This window comes from Nelumbo nucifera, chromosome 3 (genome assembly GCF_055504915.1).
Source record: "Nelumbo nucifera cultivar China Antique chromosome 3, China Antique-T2T, whole genome shotgun sequence".
Classification (NCBI taxonomy): domain Eukaryota; kingdom Viridiplantae; phylum Streptophyta; class Magnoliopsida; order Proteales; family Nelumbonaceae; genus Nelumbo; species Nelumbo nucifera.
In genome coordinates, this window is record NC_142651.1 from 16,071,122 (window position 1) to 16,087,129 (window position 16,008).

At 36.3% G+C, this 16,008-nt stretch overlaps 2 protein-coding genes and 1 pseudogene across 4 annotated transcripts; 2 read left to right on the forward strand and 1 right to left on the reverse strand.

Moving 5' to 3' along the window:
• Positions 1-3,308: 3,308 nt before the first annotated feature.
• LOC104598272 (putative xyloglucan 6-xylosyltransferase 5) lies at positions 3,309-7,271 on the forward strand. 3 transcript variants are annotated; one of them, XM_088900244.1, is made up of 3 exons: positions 3,309-4,872; positions 6,156-6,364; positions 6,506-7,271. In XM_088900244.1, exons 1-2 carry the CDS (start codon positions 3,506-3,508, stop codon positions 6,181-6,183), a joined length of 1,395 nt encoding a protein of 464 aa, XP_088756370.1. In that variant the 5' UTR covers positions 3,309-3,505; the 3' UTR covers positions 6,184-6,364; positions 6,506-7,271. The 3 variants fall into 3 exon arrangements, with proteins under 3 accessions (XP_088756370.1, XP_088756371.1, XP_088756372.1); XM_088900245.1 differs by having other exon boundaries at positions 6,190-6,364; XM_088900246.1 differs by having other exon boundaries at positions 6,230-6,364.
• A 3,905-nt stretch (positions 7,272-11,176) lies between these two features.
• LOC104598279 (uncharacterized) lies at positions 11,177-13,027 on the reverse strand. Its single transcript, XM_010260260.3, has 2 exons — positions 12,150-13,027; positions 11,177-11,434 (listed from the first exon to the last, which is right to left on the reverse strand). Exons 1-2 carry the CDS (start codon positions 12,759-12,761, stop codon positions 11,348-11,350), a joined length of 699 nt encoding a protein of 232 aa, XP_010258562.1. The 5' UTR covers positions 12,762-13,027; the 3' UTR covers positions 11,177-11,347.
• An 877-nt stretch (positions 13,028-13,904) lies between these two features.
• LOC148800978 (mitogen-activated protein kinase kinase kinase 20-like) lies at positions 13,905-14,540 on the forward strand (annotated as a pseudogene).
• The last annotated feature ends 1,468 nt before the right edge of the window (positions 14,541-16,008 follow it).

Here is a 16,008-nt window from a genome sequence, read left to right on the forward strand (position 1 = left end):
GACCTAGGAACCGGACCCCTAACTAGTTCGTTGTCCGGGTCGGTTTTAAAAACCTTGGTTGGAGTGATACTCTTCCAAGGTGGTTGGCTAGCTTTTTGTTAAACGACTATTCTATGGTTAATGCTTCCCTGGGTAGCTTTAGTGAGTCTGTAGGTGTATGAGTTTTTTTTTTTTTTTTATGTTGTTTGATTCAAGGTGTTTCGAATCAATATTATAGTCAAATAGTCCTGCCAACTGGTGAGGCTGAGGTGAAAGGACGAAGCCGCGCACCAAGATCAATATATGAAATCAAGTAAGAGGATCAAAGGCCCGAGGAGTTGTTCCCTGGGTAGGCACTTCAACTCTCAAGTCAATAATGGAAGAGATGGGTGGTCGGGCCAAGCAGTTGTCGATCTTAGCAAAAACAAAGTAATAGTATGGAGACTGAAGAGCCAAATGTCCCTTACCTTAAGGGAAGGTTACCTATTTATAGCCGAAGATCTGTCCAATTCAGATGAGGCTTTCGGGATAAGTCCTAATCCCTGGCGGAGTTGTCCTCCTTATCCATGTGGGGCTCCTCTTCTTGGTCATGCTAATCCGTCCTACGCGGTGTCGACATGACTGAGGAGATAAGACGGCAATGGAGGCCACCACGTGGCATGTAGGGCCAACTCAACCATAACCAAAACAGTTTTGTCTTTGTGGTTATCTTTTTTCCTCTATTCTGTTGTTGTTGTTGTGTTGTTTTTCTATAATGAGACTCCTTTTACCCCCTCCACCTAAAAACAAAGCCCTCTTTCCTTTATGTTTATCCCCTTTAGATATACCCTTTTAAATATATTCCTAATATATATATATGTGTGTGTGTGTGTGTCTATAATATATTTTTTATAATATTTAAATATTTAAATATTTAAATATTTAAATATTTAAATAACCAAATATTTTAAATAATGAAATATTTAACACATCTAAATTTTAAATAGTTAAAATAATGAAATTATGTAATAGATTTCATAATATTCAAATTAATAATAATTTTATATTTACAAAAATAATAACAAAATTATGTAATAAAAGTATAAATAATAATTTTATAGATTATTAAATTCAATAAATAATTAATATTTTAAAAAATTAAATAATGATATTATTTAAATAACTAAATAATATTGTAAATAACTAATTTTAAAATAATTAATAACTAAATAATATTTTAAAAACAAAAAACAGATTAAATAACAAAAATATGTAATAACTTTAAAAAATTTATCAAAAGCACAAAAATAATTATAATAGGTTTAATACAGTTTGATAACAAGAATATAAAATATAAATAATATAAGCAATTGTAAGTATTATTGAAATAATAAAAAATAGATTAAATAATTTAGAGGTATTGAAGCTCCCAAATAACAAAAATATGTAATAACTTTCAAAAAAATATATTTAATAGATATTAAAAAATAGAATAATAATTGCAATTATTAACATAATAATAATAATAATAAATTCACTTATATCAATTAATACTTCTAGAAAATAACTTTAAGAAAAATAATATTTATTAATTATAATTTTAAAATCTTTATTTGAATTTATACTAAAATTAATATTTAATGTATTTTTATTAATTAGTTCTTTTATTTTTTATGTTAAATATATTTTCAATAATTATGTATAAATCTATTTTTATTTTGTTATTTACCATAAATTTTTCAATAATTATTGGAGATTAAATTATTGTAATTTAACTTTTAAATTTAATTTATTATACTTATTTGATTTATTGTATTTTTGTTATAAATTTATTTTTAGTACTTATGTATTTTTGTTATAATTTATTGATTAATATTTATTAGAGATTACACAATTTATTGACTAATTTAATATATTTTCAGTATTTATTGTATTTTTATAATTATTTTTTAGTTATCTTTTCTATTTTCATTATAAATTTATTTTTGATAATTGTGTACTTTTGCTATAAATTTTTAAACAACTGTTATTTAATTTATTTGAAATTAAGAGTGTTCATGAGTCAATTTGGTTGAGGTGTAGGTTGTTTGGCTAACTAAATTGACTTGGTTGGGTTAGGAGTTGGTTAGCCAAAAACAACTAACCATTAGTGGAAACTGACTAACTCAAGATTTATGGATTTGTGTCAGTTTTTGGTTTGATCAGTCAATTCAAAAGATTAAACTTAAAAGTTTAAATTTGAAAATTTATAGTGACATTTTTAAAAAATTAAATTTACACTATAAAATATTTTAGAGTAAGAAATATGAGAAATTTCCCACTTTCCTATATTAATATATATATATATATATATATATATATATATATATATATATTGGGTCAATTTGATTTTTGTCGGTTTACAAATGGCCAAACCAAAGTTAGGTTGGAAGTTGCTAAACCAAAGCCAACCATAATAGAAAACCTATCAACTTGTGTCGAATTGGATCAAGTTGATTGATTTGATCGGTTTCATTGATTTGATGAATAACCCTAGCTAAAATTAATTATTATTATTATATACAGAAATATTAAAAATAATATATAAAACTTAAATAATTATTAATTATTTAAAAAATAAAATATAAAACAATTCTCTACTCGTATGTATTTTTATTATTTAACTTTCACTAAATAAAGTCCCTTCGTTGCAAGGGTCCCCCTACTAGTGTTACATATGACAGTAACTTATAATTAAGAAAATTCCTGATTAGTCATGATTAATACCTTGTATTTTGGATCTAATAACACATTAGTCCCTGAACTTTAAAACAGGACAATGCAATATCTAAACTTTCAAAATATGCTAATTCAATACATGACATTAACCAAACATTTGAAAATATACAAATGCGTTTGTATTTTTTTAAATATCACTTAACAGAAAATTTTAAAAGTTAGAGTACTGAAGCATTTTAAAATTTGAGAACCACCACTAATCCGAAAGCGGGAATTTTCCCTGCAATTAAAGAATGCGAGGATTTTGTCCTATTTGTTGAAAAACTTGGGTTATTTTAATTTAAGTAATTTTGCAATCAATAAGGGCACCGTAAGTCAATTACGCAAAACCCAGGGGTAATTTAAATCACGGATCTCTAATCTTACGCGTTAATGTTTCTTACGAGAAGAAGAAAGAGGGGAAAATGCTTGGATCAGCAAGCGAGCAAGAATCCAGAAACCGCGGATTGGAAGAAATTATTAATCAAAATACAATTTTAAACTTTATAATTAAGACAGTGGCAACTGGCAGTGTGACACATTACAATAACATCAGATTTATGAAAATTTATAAATCATCAAATTAAATAAATTATATGGGAAGAATGCGCAGTCAATGTGATGTGGAGCGAGTTTCTTTTCTCCTCCCATCGTTCTCTCGGCACAACTCCACAATCTCTACTTGTCTGTCCTTCATCGAGAACAACAGTATGAAGAACCATCACTGTGTCGCATAGGGTTTCTTTTATACTCATTCTTTGTAGACACGTACAAGAAGCAAGATAGGAAAATGGGTCAAGATGGTTTTATGGCTTTCAAGAGAAGCGGAGCAGGTGGCGGTGCTCTTCCCACTACAAACAGACTCTCCGGAGGTCGTCCTCCATCCGGCATCCCTCGCGGCCGTCAGATCCAGAAGACCTTCAACAACCTCAAGATCACAGTCCTCTGTGGCCTCGTCACCATCCTCGTCCTCCGCGGCACCATCGGCGTCGGCAACCTCGGCGGCTCTGACGCCGAAGCCGAAAACCAGAACCTCATTGAAGAAACCAACCGCATCCTCGCTGAGATCCGTTCTGATGGTGACCCTTCCGATCCAGACGATCCTGCCGAGACCGAGATAAATCCTAACATCACCTACACCCTTGGCCCCAAGATCTCAAATTGGAACGAGGAGCGGAAGGCCTGGCTCAACAACAACCCTGAATTTCCCAACTACATAAGTGGAAAAGCTCGAATCCTGCTCGTTACAGGGTCTCCTCCGAACCCGTGCGACAATCCAATTGGGGATCACTACCTTCTCAAGGCTATCAAGAACAAGATAGATTACTGTCGAATTCACGGTATCGAGATCGTTTACAATTTGGCACATCTTGACAAGGAGCTCGCTGGGTACTGGGCGAAGCTGCCGTTGATCAGGCGGCTTATGCTGTCGCATCCGGAGGTGGAATGGATCTGGTGGATGGATAGCGATGCACTGTTCACTGATATGGTGTTTGAAATCCCGCTTTCCAAGTATAATGGTTACAACTTGGTTATTCACGGGTACCCAGATTTGCTGTTTGAGCAAAAATCCTGGATCGCTTTGAACACTGGGAGCTTCTTGTTTAGGAATTGCCAGTGGTCTTTGGATTTGCTTGATGCTTGGGCTCCCATGGGTCCGAAGGGTCCAATTAGAGACGAAGCCGGAAAGATCTTGACTGCTAATTTGAAGGGGCGGCCGGCGTTTGAGGCTGATGACCAATCGGCATTGATCTACTTGTTGATGTCAAAGAAGGAAGAGTGGATGAATAAGGTGTTCATTGAGAATTCTTACTACCTACATGGATACTGGGCTGGTCTGGTGGACCGGTATGAGGAGATGATAGAGAAGTACCATCCTGGATTGGGGGATGAGAGATGGCCATTTGTGACCCATTTTGTGGGTTGCAAGCCTTGCGGGAGCTATGGGGATTATCCTGTCGAGAGGTGCCTGAAAAGCATGGAGAGAGCGTTTAATTTTGCAGATAACCAGGTTCTTAAGCTATATGGGTTTAGGCACAGGGGCCTGTTGAGTCCCAAGATCAAAAGAATCAGGAACGAAACGGCTACTCCTTTGGAATTTGTAGACCAGTTCGATATCCGGCGCCCAGTTCGTGGAGGAACTGATTCAAAGAGTCAGTAAGTGGCATTAATTCCTCTATGTTTCATAATCTAAATGTAATGTATTTCTTAGTTAAATGCTGGTTTCAACTTGAAAACGTTTCACAATTAGTGAGTTTTTGTTTGTTGTGATACTGCTTTTGAGAAAAACAAAAGTAGATTCTTTTATTTTTCTGCCCATTGTGTTTGGATCATCCAAGAAGAAACGCAATTCTGGTTCTTACCCAAACTGGTTCTGGGTATATGCTGATACATTGGTTGTTTCTCTTCCCCTCCCCCTGGATGTTGGTTATTATTTATTCCTGTATGTTGAATTTCCCTCCCTCCAGCAGATTTATTTCTCACTCCAGTTCAGTGGAACTAACTTTTTAGAACCAGAATATATGACACTAGAGTAACTAGAAAGCATTCAACATTTTGCAGTGAACAAAAAGCATAATAAATAGGAATGGTATATTTTCAGCTTCATGCTACAAACATGTCCCTGATTCATCCCTCTGTTTGTCTTTACTTTTTGAACGGTTTCAACATTGATGACCTCGGTCTTGCATTCTGTTTTTTTTTTTGGTAAATACAGTTTTGCATTCTTCTTTCCAGTGCAAAGGGACATACTGTATATTCATATAGAAGAGAACAAACTCTTGCTTTTACATACCTCATCCATGTCAAGGATCATTAGTTTCTTACTTTTCTTCATTACAATCACATATCAGGATGGGTAATGTTATGTATATCAATATCTTGAATAATGAATGCTACTCCATTCTTCTCAAATAAATACTACATCTGAAATAATAATAATAATAATTTAGAAAAGAGCTGGAGGGGCAGGAGCATGGGCTTGCTTGCAAATAAAGTTGAACATCATCTCTTCCACAGTCCATATCTTGTCTCAGAATATGAAGAGTGAGCAAATGTCATTAATATAATGCTGTAGTATAGTAGGAACAATATCTCTTTAATGCCTGACATGAACTGGAGCTAATTAAGGTCTTGATTATATATGGCAAGAATCAGAAGTAACTTGTTGATTATTGGAGATCAAGCTTCATGAGTTCTTAAAATGGAAGACCCAATGCCTGTATTTGGTTTTTCTAATGCACAACTACTCATCTGTAGTAGAACCTATTCCCTGGATGATGTTTCAACAAAATAATTTGGCTATTGAAAATTTAAGTTTAGGCATTCTAATTCCATTTTGCTATGAATTATTATAAAAAAAAATGAAAAAGGAAAAAAAAAACTATTGGGTGAAGAGTAGGAAAACCAATTTCACCATTTCTGCTGGATCTTGCCATCAGACCCAACATTATCAAAATTACCATCTGATTGTAGCATAATGCCTCACTGGTGACTGTTGCCAACTTATGCCAAGATTCTGAAGGCAACCTCAACTCAAGTCGGAACATTTTGTGGATAAAGTTAGAAGAAATGAAGCTTTTTGGTGAGGCCCGCGATGGAAGAATTGAACAAGGCACTGCCTTGACAAAAGGAGAGGCGCCATGATAAGGTGTTGCTCTTTCTGACGAATTTAATTAGTTGGATTGAACAAAAGCAAATGAATTATTTTTCCAACTGTTTGTAAGAACAAATCAGGAATTTTTTCTTTATTTATTTTTTTTTCAAATGGTAAATCTTCATTTTTTTGCAGATAATCAGATACTAGATCAAGATCTCATGCATTGTTCATCCAGATTATCAGATAATCTGCAGAAACAGTTGTAGAGTTAAAAGGACTAGTGATCTGACAGATATGCTATGATCACGAATACTTTGTTCTCCCTTCTGAGGCTTGAACCTTGGAGTTCTCTGAGCTCTACGTTTGGTGGCGATACGCCAGTCGCCAGTACCCATATGATCGGAAAACCGAAGAGCATGGGAATCGCCAATGAACGAAACTATTGAATATGACATATCAACTTGATAGAACTTTGGTTCCCCCAGGCTCCCCAGTGACCACCGTCTGAGATGTCCAATCAAACACTAGCACGTTATCGTCCAGTAAAGAGCAATATTCACCTGATGTTGTATATCTCAATCAAACGGTTGCCTTGTCATTGTTTTACTCCATCCCTCAGAATAGTTCGACGACTTTGTTTTCGCATTCAAGGGCTGAAGGGAAGGTGCCCAATAATTTGATGGAAACTCCAATTGGACTGCCTACTCCGGAGTCTGGACTCTGGAGGCGAATGATCTTGATGTCTTGATAAAGCTTTTCTGCAGTAATACTCTGACATTTAGGCTTTGTTCGTTTTTTTTGTAAGTTATTTATCCAGGTAAATATAGTTATTTGGGTAAGTTTTTTCTGGAAAATATTTATTCCGATAAGTGTATTTATTCATGTTCTTTTATTTCTCATGTAAATAAGGTATAATTTTAACCATAAAAATCTATTATTAAAAATGGTATTTTTGTCTCATTCAAGTGTTCGCAATTTTTCCGTCAGATGAGAAAAAGTTATTTACCCACTTTAGGAGGTAAGTGATACCAAGTAAAATAAATTTTTCTGTTCTCCACATAAATCTTAAAAAAGAACATAAAAATGAGAATCAAAATCTCAATGACCAATTTTTCTCTCTCAAAATCCAAAAAAAATAACATCATGCCAAATTCAACACCCTGACGAAATTGATTCAGTAAATGACGAATGCTAGCTCTATGGTCTAGGTGGTGGTTGACCTTGCACACAGCATACTTGGAAAATTAAACATACCCTTGCCAAAGAAGTCAAAGTAAATATTAAAGTTCCATTCGAATTACATATGAAGTAAAATTCTCTTTTCCCGTTCTAATTTGGGATATTATTTAAAATTCATTTTGGGATATTATCTAAAATGAATTTTAAATATTTTATATTACGGAATCAAAAAAATATTTTATATGACCAAACTATACTTGAATGGTTAGTCATCCTTATTAAATATTTTTTTTACAAAATTACCCTTAATGTGGGCCTGGATCCACACTAGGTCCAAATGAAAATTAGGTAGTGATTTAATGAAAATCTAATAGAAGGTACTCAATGACAGGGACCGTGTGAAGGTTTTGAAAGTCATGGTTAAGAGAAATGTGCAAAGTTTATGGTGAGTTTTAGATAATATCTCTTTAATTTTTTTGCACTATAGCTTAAAATGGTAAAGATTAAAATTTTATAATATCTTGATTGCACCTAAACTGACTAAAAGACATATCTTTTCTAAAACATGAATATTAGTAATAAGGCCCCATTCGCTTTTCGATAAGTTACTTACCCATGCTCTTTTATTTCTCAGGTAAATAAGGTAATGACCATTTTAGCCATAGAAATCTATTATTAAAATGAACATTTTTGTCCCATTCAAGTGTTGACAACTTTCCCCTTATGTGGTAAAGTTATTTACTCACCTAGGAGATGGGTATCACTTTCTTGGGTAAGTGATACTCAGAAAAGTAAACTTTTCCTAGTCCCCACATAAAGCTGAAAAAAGAACATGGAATTCTTGGTTAATGGAAACCAAAATCTCATTGACCAACTTCCCCCCTCTCTAAATCCAAAAAGAGAACGCCCCCTAAGTGTACAAAAGCTGACAATCCCTTCTAAAAAAATGTCGAGCAACCTGACTTGTCGTAGTAGAGACTTGGGATTGAATACTTCCTCACTGCCTCCATGGGGTTATGACCTTATGGGTTTGGGAGATGGGAGCTAGAGGTGCAAGTCATGCTGAGCTAGGCTAGGTTGAAGTCGACCCTAACCCAACCTGAGCTGTTGAGCCCCCAACCCTATCCCTAAAAGTTCAGGTTGGGTTGGTCTTAGGTTGGCCTGGCTTCACTACTTTTTGTCAAATGTACTTATTTCTTAAACTCTAAAGGGTTCATGTTAATTCAATATTATTATGCATATAAGAATGTAATCAACATGTTTTAGAAAAAAATGCCATAAAATAAATAAACGCATATGTAGTATATTAATGTAAAGGCATGTGTACAAAAAATGGTAAAGATATAAGTTGATATTATATATGCATAAAAGCCGAGCCAAGTATAGGCTTTATAATAGTATAAATATATAAATACATAAATACATAGATATATTACATTTAAGGATGCATAGTTGCATATGCATACATGCATGAACAGTTAATACACACGTGTACATAAATATTTACATACATAAATGCATTTATACAATATTTATACGTTCAAATATGAAGTTAAGTTGGGCTTGGGTAGGTAAAAGCATCAACCCTAACCTAACCTTAAGTTTAGTTGGGTTCATACTCTTCAATCCTAATTGTAACCCAAACTTCAATCTTATCCAACCCTAGTTTTTCGGGCCGAGTTTGAGATAAAATAATAAAAGGGAAGATCTCTTAAACTACCCCTAAGTTTTAGGAAATGGACTAACCCTACTCTTACAAAATTCCTTGAAGTACCCCTTAAGTTTTTTGACAATTGACATCATGGTTAAATCTTGATGGAAATAATGGAATATCAAATTTGCCTCTATTATTCTTCAAAATTTCAAAATAAAACCAAACAGATTGAAATTTTCAACAACTTGATTCCTCAATACAAATAACTTGATCAGAAAATAGGTGTGAACTAAAATGGAAATGAGGTAGCAGAGAACGCAAGGGAAATGAGGCTCCTGCTCAAATAATGGGGTTATTGCAATTTTACACTGATAATAGTACAAGCATAGAAGAAGTAAGATTTAATTTGAAGGAACTTTAACTTCAATGCCTTCTTACATTTGTTTTAGAACATTTTTGGATTCACTAACAAATTTCATTGAAAACTAGTTATGAAATCTTGCTTGGAAGCTCTGATTTTCTTCCCTCAGTAAAATAACTTAAGAAATCTGGTTCATTGGAAATGGAGGATACAGAAAGTTCCTGTATAAAATGCAGAACCAAATATCGCCTCTTCTTATCCATTTTGATATAATATCAGGTGACAAGAATTTGGGGATTCTTGGAGATGGAGATGGATTGTTGGACTCACATGGTACAACAGATGGATTCTCGGCAAATGGATCATACGGATGAGCCAATAGCATCTGCACTGTCCTCTCTTTTCTGGATCTCTCACAAGACATTTATAGAAATCCTTCCCTTTTGCGGACAATCCCCCTGAAATCTCCGGCAGTTCTTCATTGACACCAATCTAAAACAGTAGGGCGCTAATTTCGGTGTTAGACCCACACTTCCATGCCGACTTATGCATTAACATCTCCGTCACAGTACAACCCATAGCTCATATGCCAGCTGGTGCCTTGTGTTCATTGCTGGCAATGGATTCCAGCGACATGTAAAACGGAGTACCTCTTAATCCAATTATTTAATTCTATTTAGATGGCACAGAAATATTTGATAAGTTGTTTAACTTACACAAGGAGAAATCCTGACCTAGAGAAAACTTATAATTAATTATCATATCATCTATTGTGAACCAAGTAAGCTCTGGTCATGGTTGCCTGAGAACTGTTATTTTGTAAAACGGATTGCAAACAAAACACCTAAGGGAAGAATTAATCAATTTCAGAAAACTTAAAAAGTACATCGAAAGAATTAAACTTCAAAAGTACTTTTAAGGAAATATATAAACAATAAGGGTACAATAAGATGATGGGTGTGTGTAGACTAGAGTGCTTACAAGTTTGTATCAGAAATTGCCACCCCTATGTGATTGTTAGTGCCGGTGAGGAATTACAAAATTGAAATGATATACAAATGACACCATTGGAGTGACGGGGTGATGCCACAGATAATCTCTTAGGTGGAATCCATCATTCGCGTCTACTAATGCTTTGTCATATGTATTAACACCAAAAGTCCTTTCTACAAAACACTACCGTGCTAGTGGTTTCTTGGTCAAATTCGGGGTCCGTATACTCCAGGATTTAGCTCCTGCTTTTAGCATCCATTATTGATCCATAACCAACAAATTTGACGGTCGAATCCGTGTGTGTGTGTTAACATTATACACATTCAATCGGGTAATCCAACTTTCAACTTGAAGATTTTCTTAGTCTAGAATGATGGGCAATGATTGGATTGGTTGCCCAGATAAACTAAATTTTACCTTGACTATATGTCTCATTCCGTCCTGTGGATAAAGCGATAGTCTGCTCTGCAGAACGCATACCATGGTTGGGGCATCTGGGCTGGTTACACCCATTGACCCACCCCAGACACAGAGTCGTCCTTAATATTTCAAGGTCTGTACTCTGTATAAGATGTTGTTCTTGGTTCTGTATGTAATAAGAAGATAATAATAACTGATTTATTTGGAAAACATGGAAGCAAACACACAGAGCTAAGGTGCATTGCAACTCTATGTATCCATTTAAGTAGGTAGCTAATAACTATGTATTACTGAACGAACACGTCATTGAAAGCATATTTAATTACATTAAACTGTCAAAAAATAAGCTGATTTTGAAAGTGAACAACAGACTCTAGTAGAGTAAATGATTAAAATGCCATTCAGATGGAGTACACCATAGAATCAATCATCCAATCCTGTGCAGAGGAACCTTATGATGAGCTGATAATGCTTCATTTATTTGGGCAATTTGATACAAAAGCTGGCTAATCTTCTGCAAAGAAATAAACCACATTTTAGCACTGGTAGAGTAATCTTACTAGGAGATTACTAAGGAGGAAACAGGAGCTACAAAGACAACTTCCAGCATCCAGCTCAATGCATTAACGAAAACAAATGATAGTTTAGTGTGTTTAAAGACATGTATCTGTTCATGTTAGTCTATCTCAGTTTACAATCGTTTGACAATTGACACTGTCATTTGCTTGCTTAACATAAAAAGCAGGGGAGAAAACAATAGCTTTCACTTTCCTACCCATGCAGCACCTTTGCACCAATACTGAAAATCACCTACAACAAAAAATGACATATTTTCTCTCTTTTTATTTCCCCAATAAACAATTTTCCGAGTTGAAGTGCGGATTAAACTGTTTAACAGCAGGTATACCACGAAGGCCAACCTGCTAAATAGGCAGAGTCTGTGCCTCTTTCCACTCTAGCTGAACCTTCTCTGTTAACTGTTCAGTTTACATGGTTTCATTGAATTTTACTAGCCTCAGCCGCGTAGAATTCAAGCTTTATCTGTTCCCCGAATCATACAAGAAAACGAATTTATTTAGTTAGAGAATTCAAGGTATAATTTTCTTTATCGATTCTTATCGGAATTTTCACAAACACTTAGACTAATTAAGTTAGCAACTTTTCTTCTCGATGAAACTCAAAGTAGAATAGGCCAAGCAGCGATCAGGTTGGGGGAAAAATTCACACACCTCATCCTGATTTTTTATAAGAAGAATCAGATGGTCCAACTTATCCCGCCGTAGCCTTCGATTTCGATGGGGCACCCACCAGTACAATAGCGACAAGAACAGAGTTGCTGCAACTGCAATCGAGGAGGCGAAAGGCCAAGCTCTCCGTCTTCTGGCAGTACAAGAAGTACGAACGAGGAAAATAATGCGGAAAATTTTGGACTGTAAGATCTCAAACATGAATCTTAAACGTTTCACAATGTACTCTGCAGTTCGCAGCCGAGAATCGAACGGCTGACGCTGAGATTGTGGATCCCCTATATCAACATCAAGCCGTGATAAGGAAGGATTTGGTTCGGATTTTACTTCTTCTTGGTGTTGATAATTCAGTATGGAGACATGCAGCCCTTCGTGTTTGCTTGGAGGGAAGATGATGCAATCGTCGTCGTATGAAGCTTGTCGAAGCACCACCATTTCCCATCCTGCCGAATAGGCCTGAGCTTCAGTTCTGGCTTCTGAGACTGAGAGAACCTGGGGTTCGTTCGGAAAAGAAGAAGAATGAGGAGGTAAGTGTTGGAATTGTTCCCAGTCTTTCAAACATCGGGAGATCTCGCCCCGGCCCTCCCCCTCCATGTCCGGGAAGACTTCGGGAGAACGTCGATGAGATAGATATAGTTGTTAGAACAAAATCTGCAAGCCGGTACCAAGTAAAAGCACGTGTAACGGTGCTGAACTTTGCTGAACATTCGAGTTTAGATCGGCGCCACACAGCACCTCCCACCCGTGTATTTGGAAATAATGGGAAGATCTCCCATGATAAATACGGAAGATCTTCCCAATACACGGTGAGATCTGCATATGGGTCGTCAATATGATTTCTGAACTTTCAGCACGCCAATTGTTGAGTTTACTTTGAGTTCAAATCTGCCCCACAGGATGCGCCCCAAAAACGTTTCAAGCACATTTCAGCGGTGTATCTAACATCTCCCAATAATAAGTATCGAAAATTATTTTTAAGAGTTAAAATCAGTCTCCACAAGATTGTCCTTTAAAACATCCCAGCAAATCCCTGCCGTATATTAGGAATATCTATCGATAATGACATTATCATTTTTTATATTATTATAAAGAGATATTTGTAATATACGGCGAGGATGTACTACGTTGTAGGGGGCTGATTTGATATATATACGCTGAGATTGCATGTAGGGCGTTTTTGGGGCGCGTTCTGTGGGAATATATGTGAACTCGTTTACTTTTGCAAGTTTATATTTCTGCTCCATTCAGCGCGCCCCAAAAAGTCAAAAACGCCCTAAGGCCAATCCTGTATTGGAAACATCTCTAATCTGTGCCCCACGGTGCCTCACAAACGTCTCACGTGCGTGAAACCCGCCACCTGTCTTCCCGCACGAATTCCTATTCAACGCATGTGGAACTAATGCAATGGCCGTTAGTTGTCCCATTAGCTCCAAAAGCGCCCAAAACCCCAATCTCTATGTTCCCGTCGGCAGGGGAAGCTTTGCCACCATGGTTTTTAAAACCGAATCAGTCATGGGTTCGGTTACCCATTCGAACGGTCCGATCGTTTGGCCCATTCTGACAAAAATATAAAAAATATAAAAAAATTGAAAAATGGTCAAAATCATTCGAACGGTTAACTGGCCAGTTCAGCAATTTGCTAACCAAAATCAATGGTTTTGGGGAAAAAAGTGGTTTTAGGGGAAAATGGAGGTGATCGATTCTCGGTTTTTTTGGTCCGGTCCGGTTTTGAAAACCATGTTTGCCATCGTAAATTTGGCAATACCCAAAAGTGATAATAGTCTGTTGGTTCAGGTTACTCAATTAATGATAGTGAAATCCTTGTGCTTTCCAAGTCTTCCTCGCTATAAGTGGAGAAAGAGATCTGACCCATCTTATCATTGAGAATGGGAAACAAATTTACAATATCTTCCTCAAGTACGCTTCTGGAGGTACTTTAGCTGATTTGCTCAAAAAAATCTGGTGGTTCGTTATTGGAATTTAATGCTCGACGTTACATGAGATCAAATCTCCGAGGTCTTCGTTTCCTCCTCTATTCTTCTCCGGATGGAAGCAACAAGATTAAGGTTGCTGATTTTGGGCTGGCGAAGAAGGCAGGGCCAGGACAAGAGAGCAAGAGAACAGAAGGTGGGGTGTTTGGATTAAGAGGTACTCTGCTTTACATGTTGCTAGAATCCATCACCTGCAATGAACACGAGGTGCCGACTGACATATGGGCTCTCTGCTATTGGTTGTGCTGTGTCGAAGATAGTAATGGGTAAGCTGGCGTGGAAGTGTGGGGCTAACACTGACGTTAGTTCCTTACTGTTTTGGATTGGTTTTGGCGAAAAATTGCCAAAGATTCCAAGGGTTCTCACACATGTTCTGAGTTGAGGGTGGGAACATGAAGATTGAGGTTTTGGGTGAGTTTTCAGAACAAACAGCCATCCCATTAGCTATGCATGCACTGAGGAGGGAATTCGTGTAGAAGGATAGGTGGTGGATTTCCATTGTGTGGGGTGCCCGACCATGGGGCACAGATTTGAACTCCTCCCAATGACAAATACGGGAGATGTTTCCCATGCATGCTGAGATGTGCTGTGGGACATTTTTGAGGCGCGCTGTGTGACACTATCATGGCCTTGATCTGCTGCAATGGCCCCATTAAGAACTCACTTTACAAATCAAAGGCTTTAATTTACTTGTTTCACTGCAGGGCTACGATGTTGTCATAGCAAATGTAGGTTGCTCAGTTATTGATATATCTTGCAAACAGTTGGAATTGGCTGATGTGTTTACTTTTATATTTTGTATGGGTTTTCTTATCTTTCCCTTCCTTTTCTTACTTTTTCCTTCAAACCAAATATAACCTTAGTGCCCCATTGGGGAATTTGCATGGGCGTTTCACAGAGTAGAACATGCCCCACAACACATCCCAACCATTTAATGGTAATGGCTCCCAATGACAAGTAAGAGAGATGTTTGCAGTACATTGGTAATATCTCCTATATGTACATGTGTGGTGCGCTTGGTGGGGCACCGATGTGAACTGATTGGGAGGGCTTTCACGGCTTATTTCATTGTATGAGAAAACAAATTAAGAAATAAAAGAAAGAAAGAAACCCTAAGGCCCTGTTTGTTTTTTGGGAAGCTATTTACTTAAGTGTATTAATTCATGTTATTTTATTTTCCAGGTAAATAAGATAATGACTATTCTAACCATAAAAAAATATTATTAAAAGGGGTAGTTTTGTCTCATCCAAGTGTTGTCAACTTTCTCCTACGTACGAAAGTTACTTATCCATCTAAGAGATGGGTATCACTTATTTGGGTAAGTGATACCTTGGTAAAATGAATTTTCCATAAAACTCCCATAAATCTAAAAAAAAAAGAACATGAATATCTCGGTCAATAAAAACCAAAGTTCCATTTACCAATTTTCCCTCATCTCAAAACCCAAAAGACAAACTGGCCCTGAATAAAGCATGTTTGGTAAAATCTAGAAAGCCAAGAATGGGCTTACATGAACTCAAAAAATTGATTATCCAATAAACCACTTTCAGACTTCTCGAAAGAGATTCACAATTCAATCATTGCAGAAACCCTCAAGCTTTTAGTTTTGAGTAGCAGCAATTGCAATTGTAAACCTTTATGGTGGTGTTTGGCATCGATGTCGTTACCTCAGAAAACGGCTCCACATCAGCGCCACATTGAAGAAAACAGTGCGCTAAGAAACACAAACTTGTTTGGGACCATTGCTCCATAAAACGCAAAGAAAATGACCATGCCTTAGAATTCGGGAAGGCGTGGTTTGAGACAACATCTAATTTGGCATTTTCTTGTTTTTGGAATCATTGCTGCC

Coding starts and splice junctions, on each gene's coding strand:
- LOC104598279 (XM_010260260.3), bottom strand. CDS start 12,761: ATGGAGGGGGAGGGCCGGGGCGAGATCTCCCGATGTTTGAAAGACTGG. Junction 11,435..12,149: donor TTATAAAAAATCAGGATGAG/GTGTGTGAATTT, acceptor ATTTCTTTGCAG/AAGATTAGCCAGCTTTTGTA.
- LOC104598272 (XM_088900244.1), top strand. CDS start 3,506: ATGGGTCAAGATGGTTTTATGGCTTTCAAGAGAAGCGGAGCAGGTGGC. Junction 4,873..6,155: donor GGAACTGATTCAAAGAGTCA/GTAAGTGGCATT, acceptor TCTTGCCATCAG/ACCCAACATTATCAAAATTA.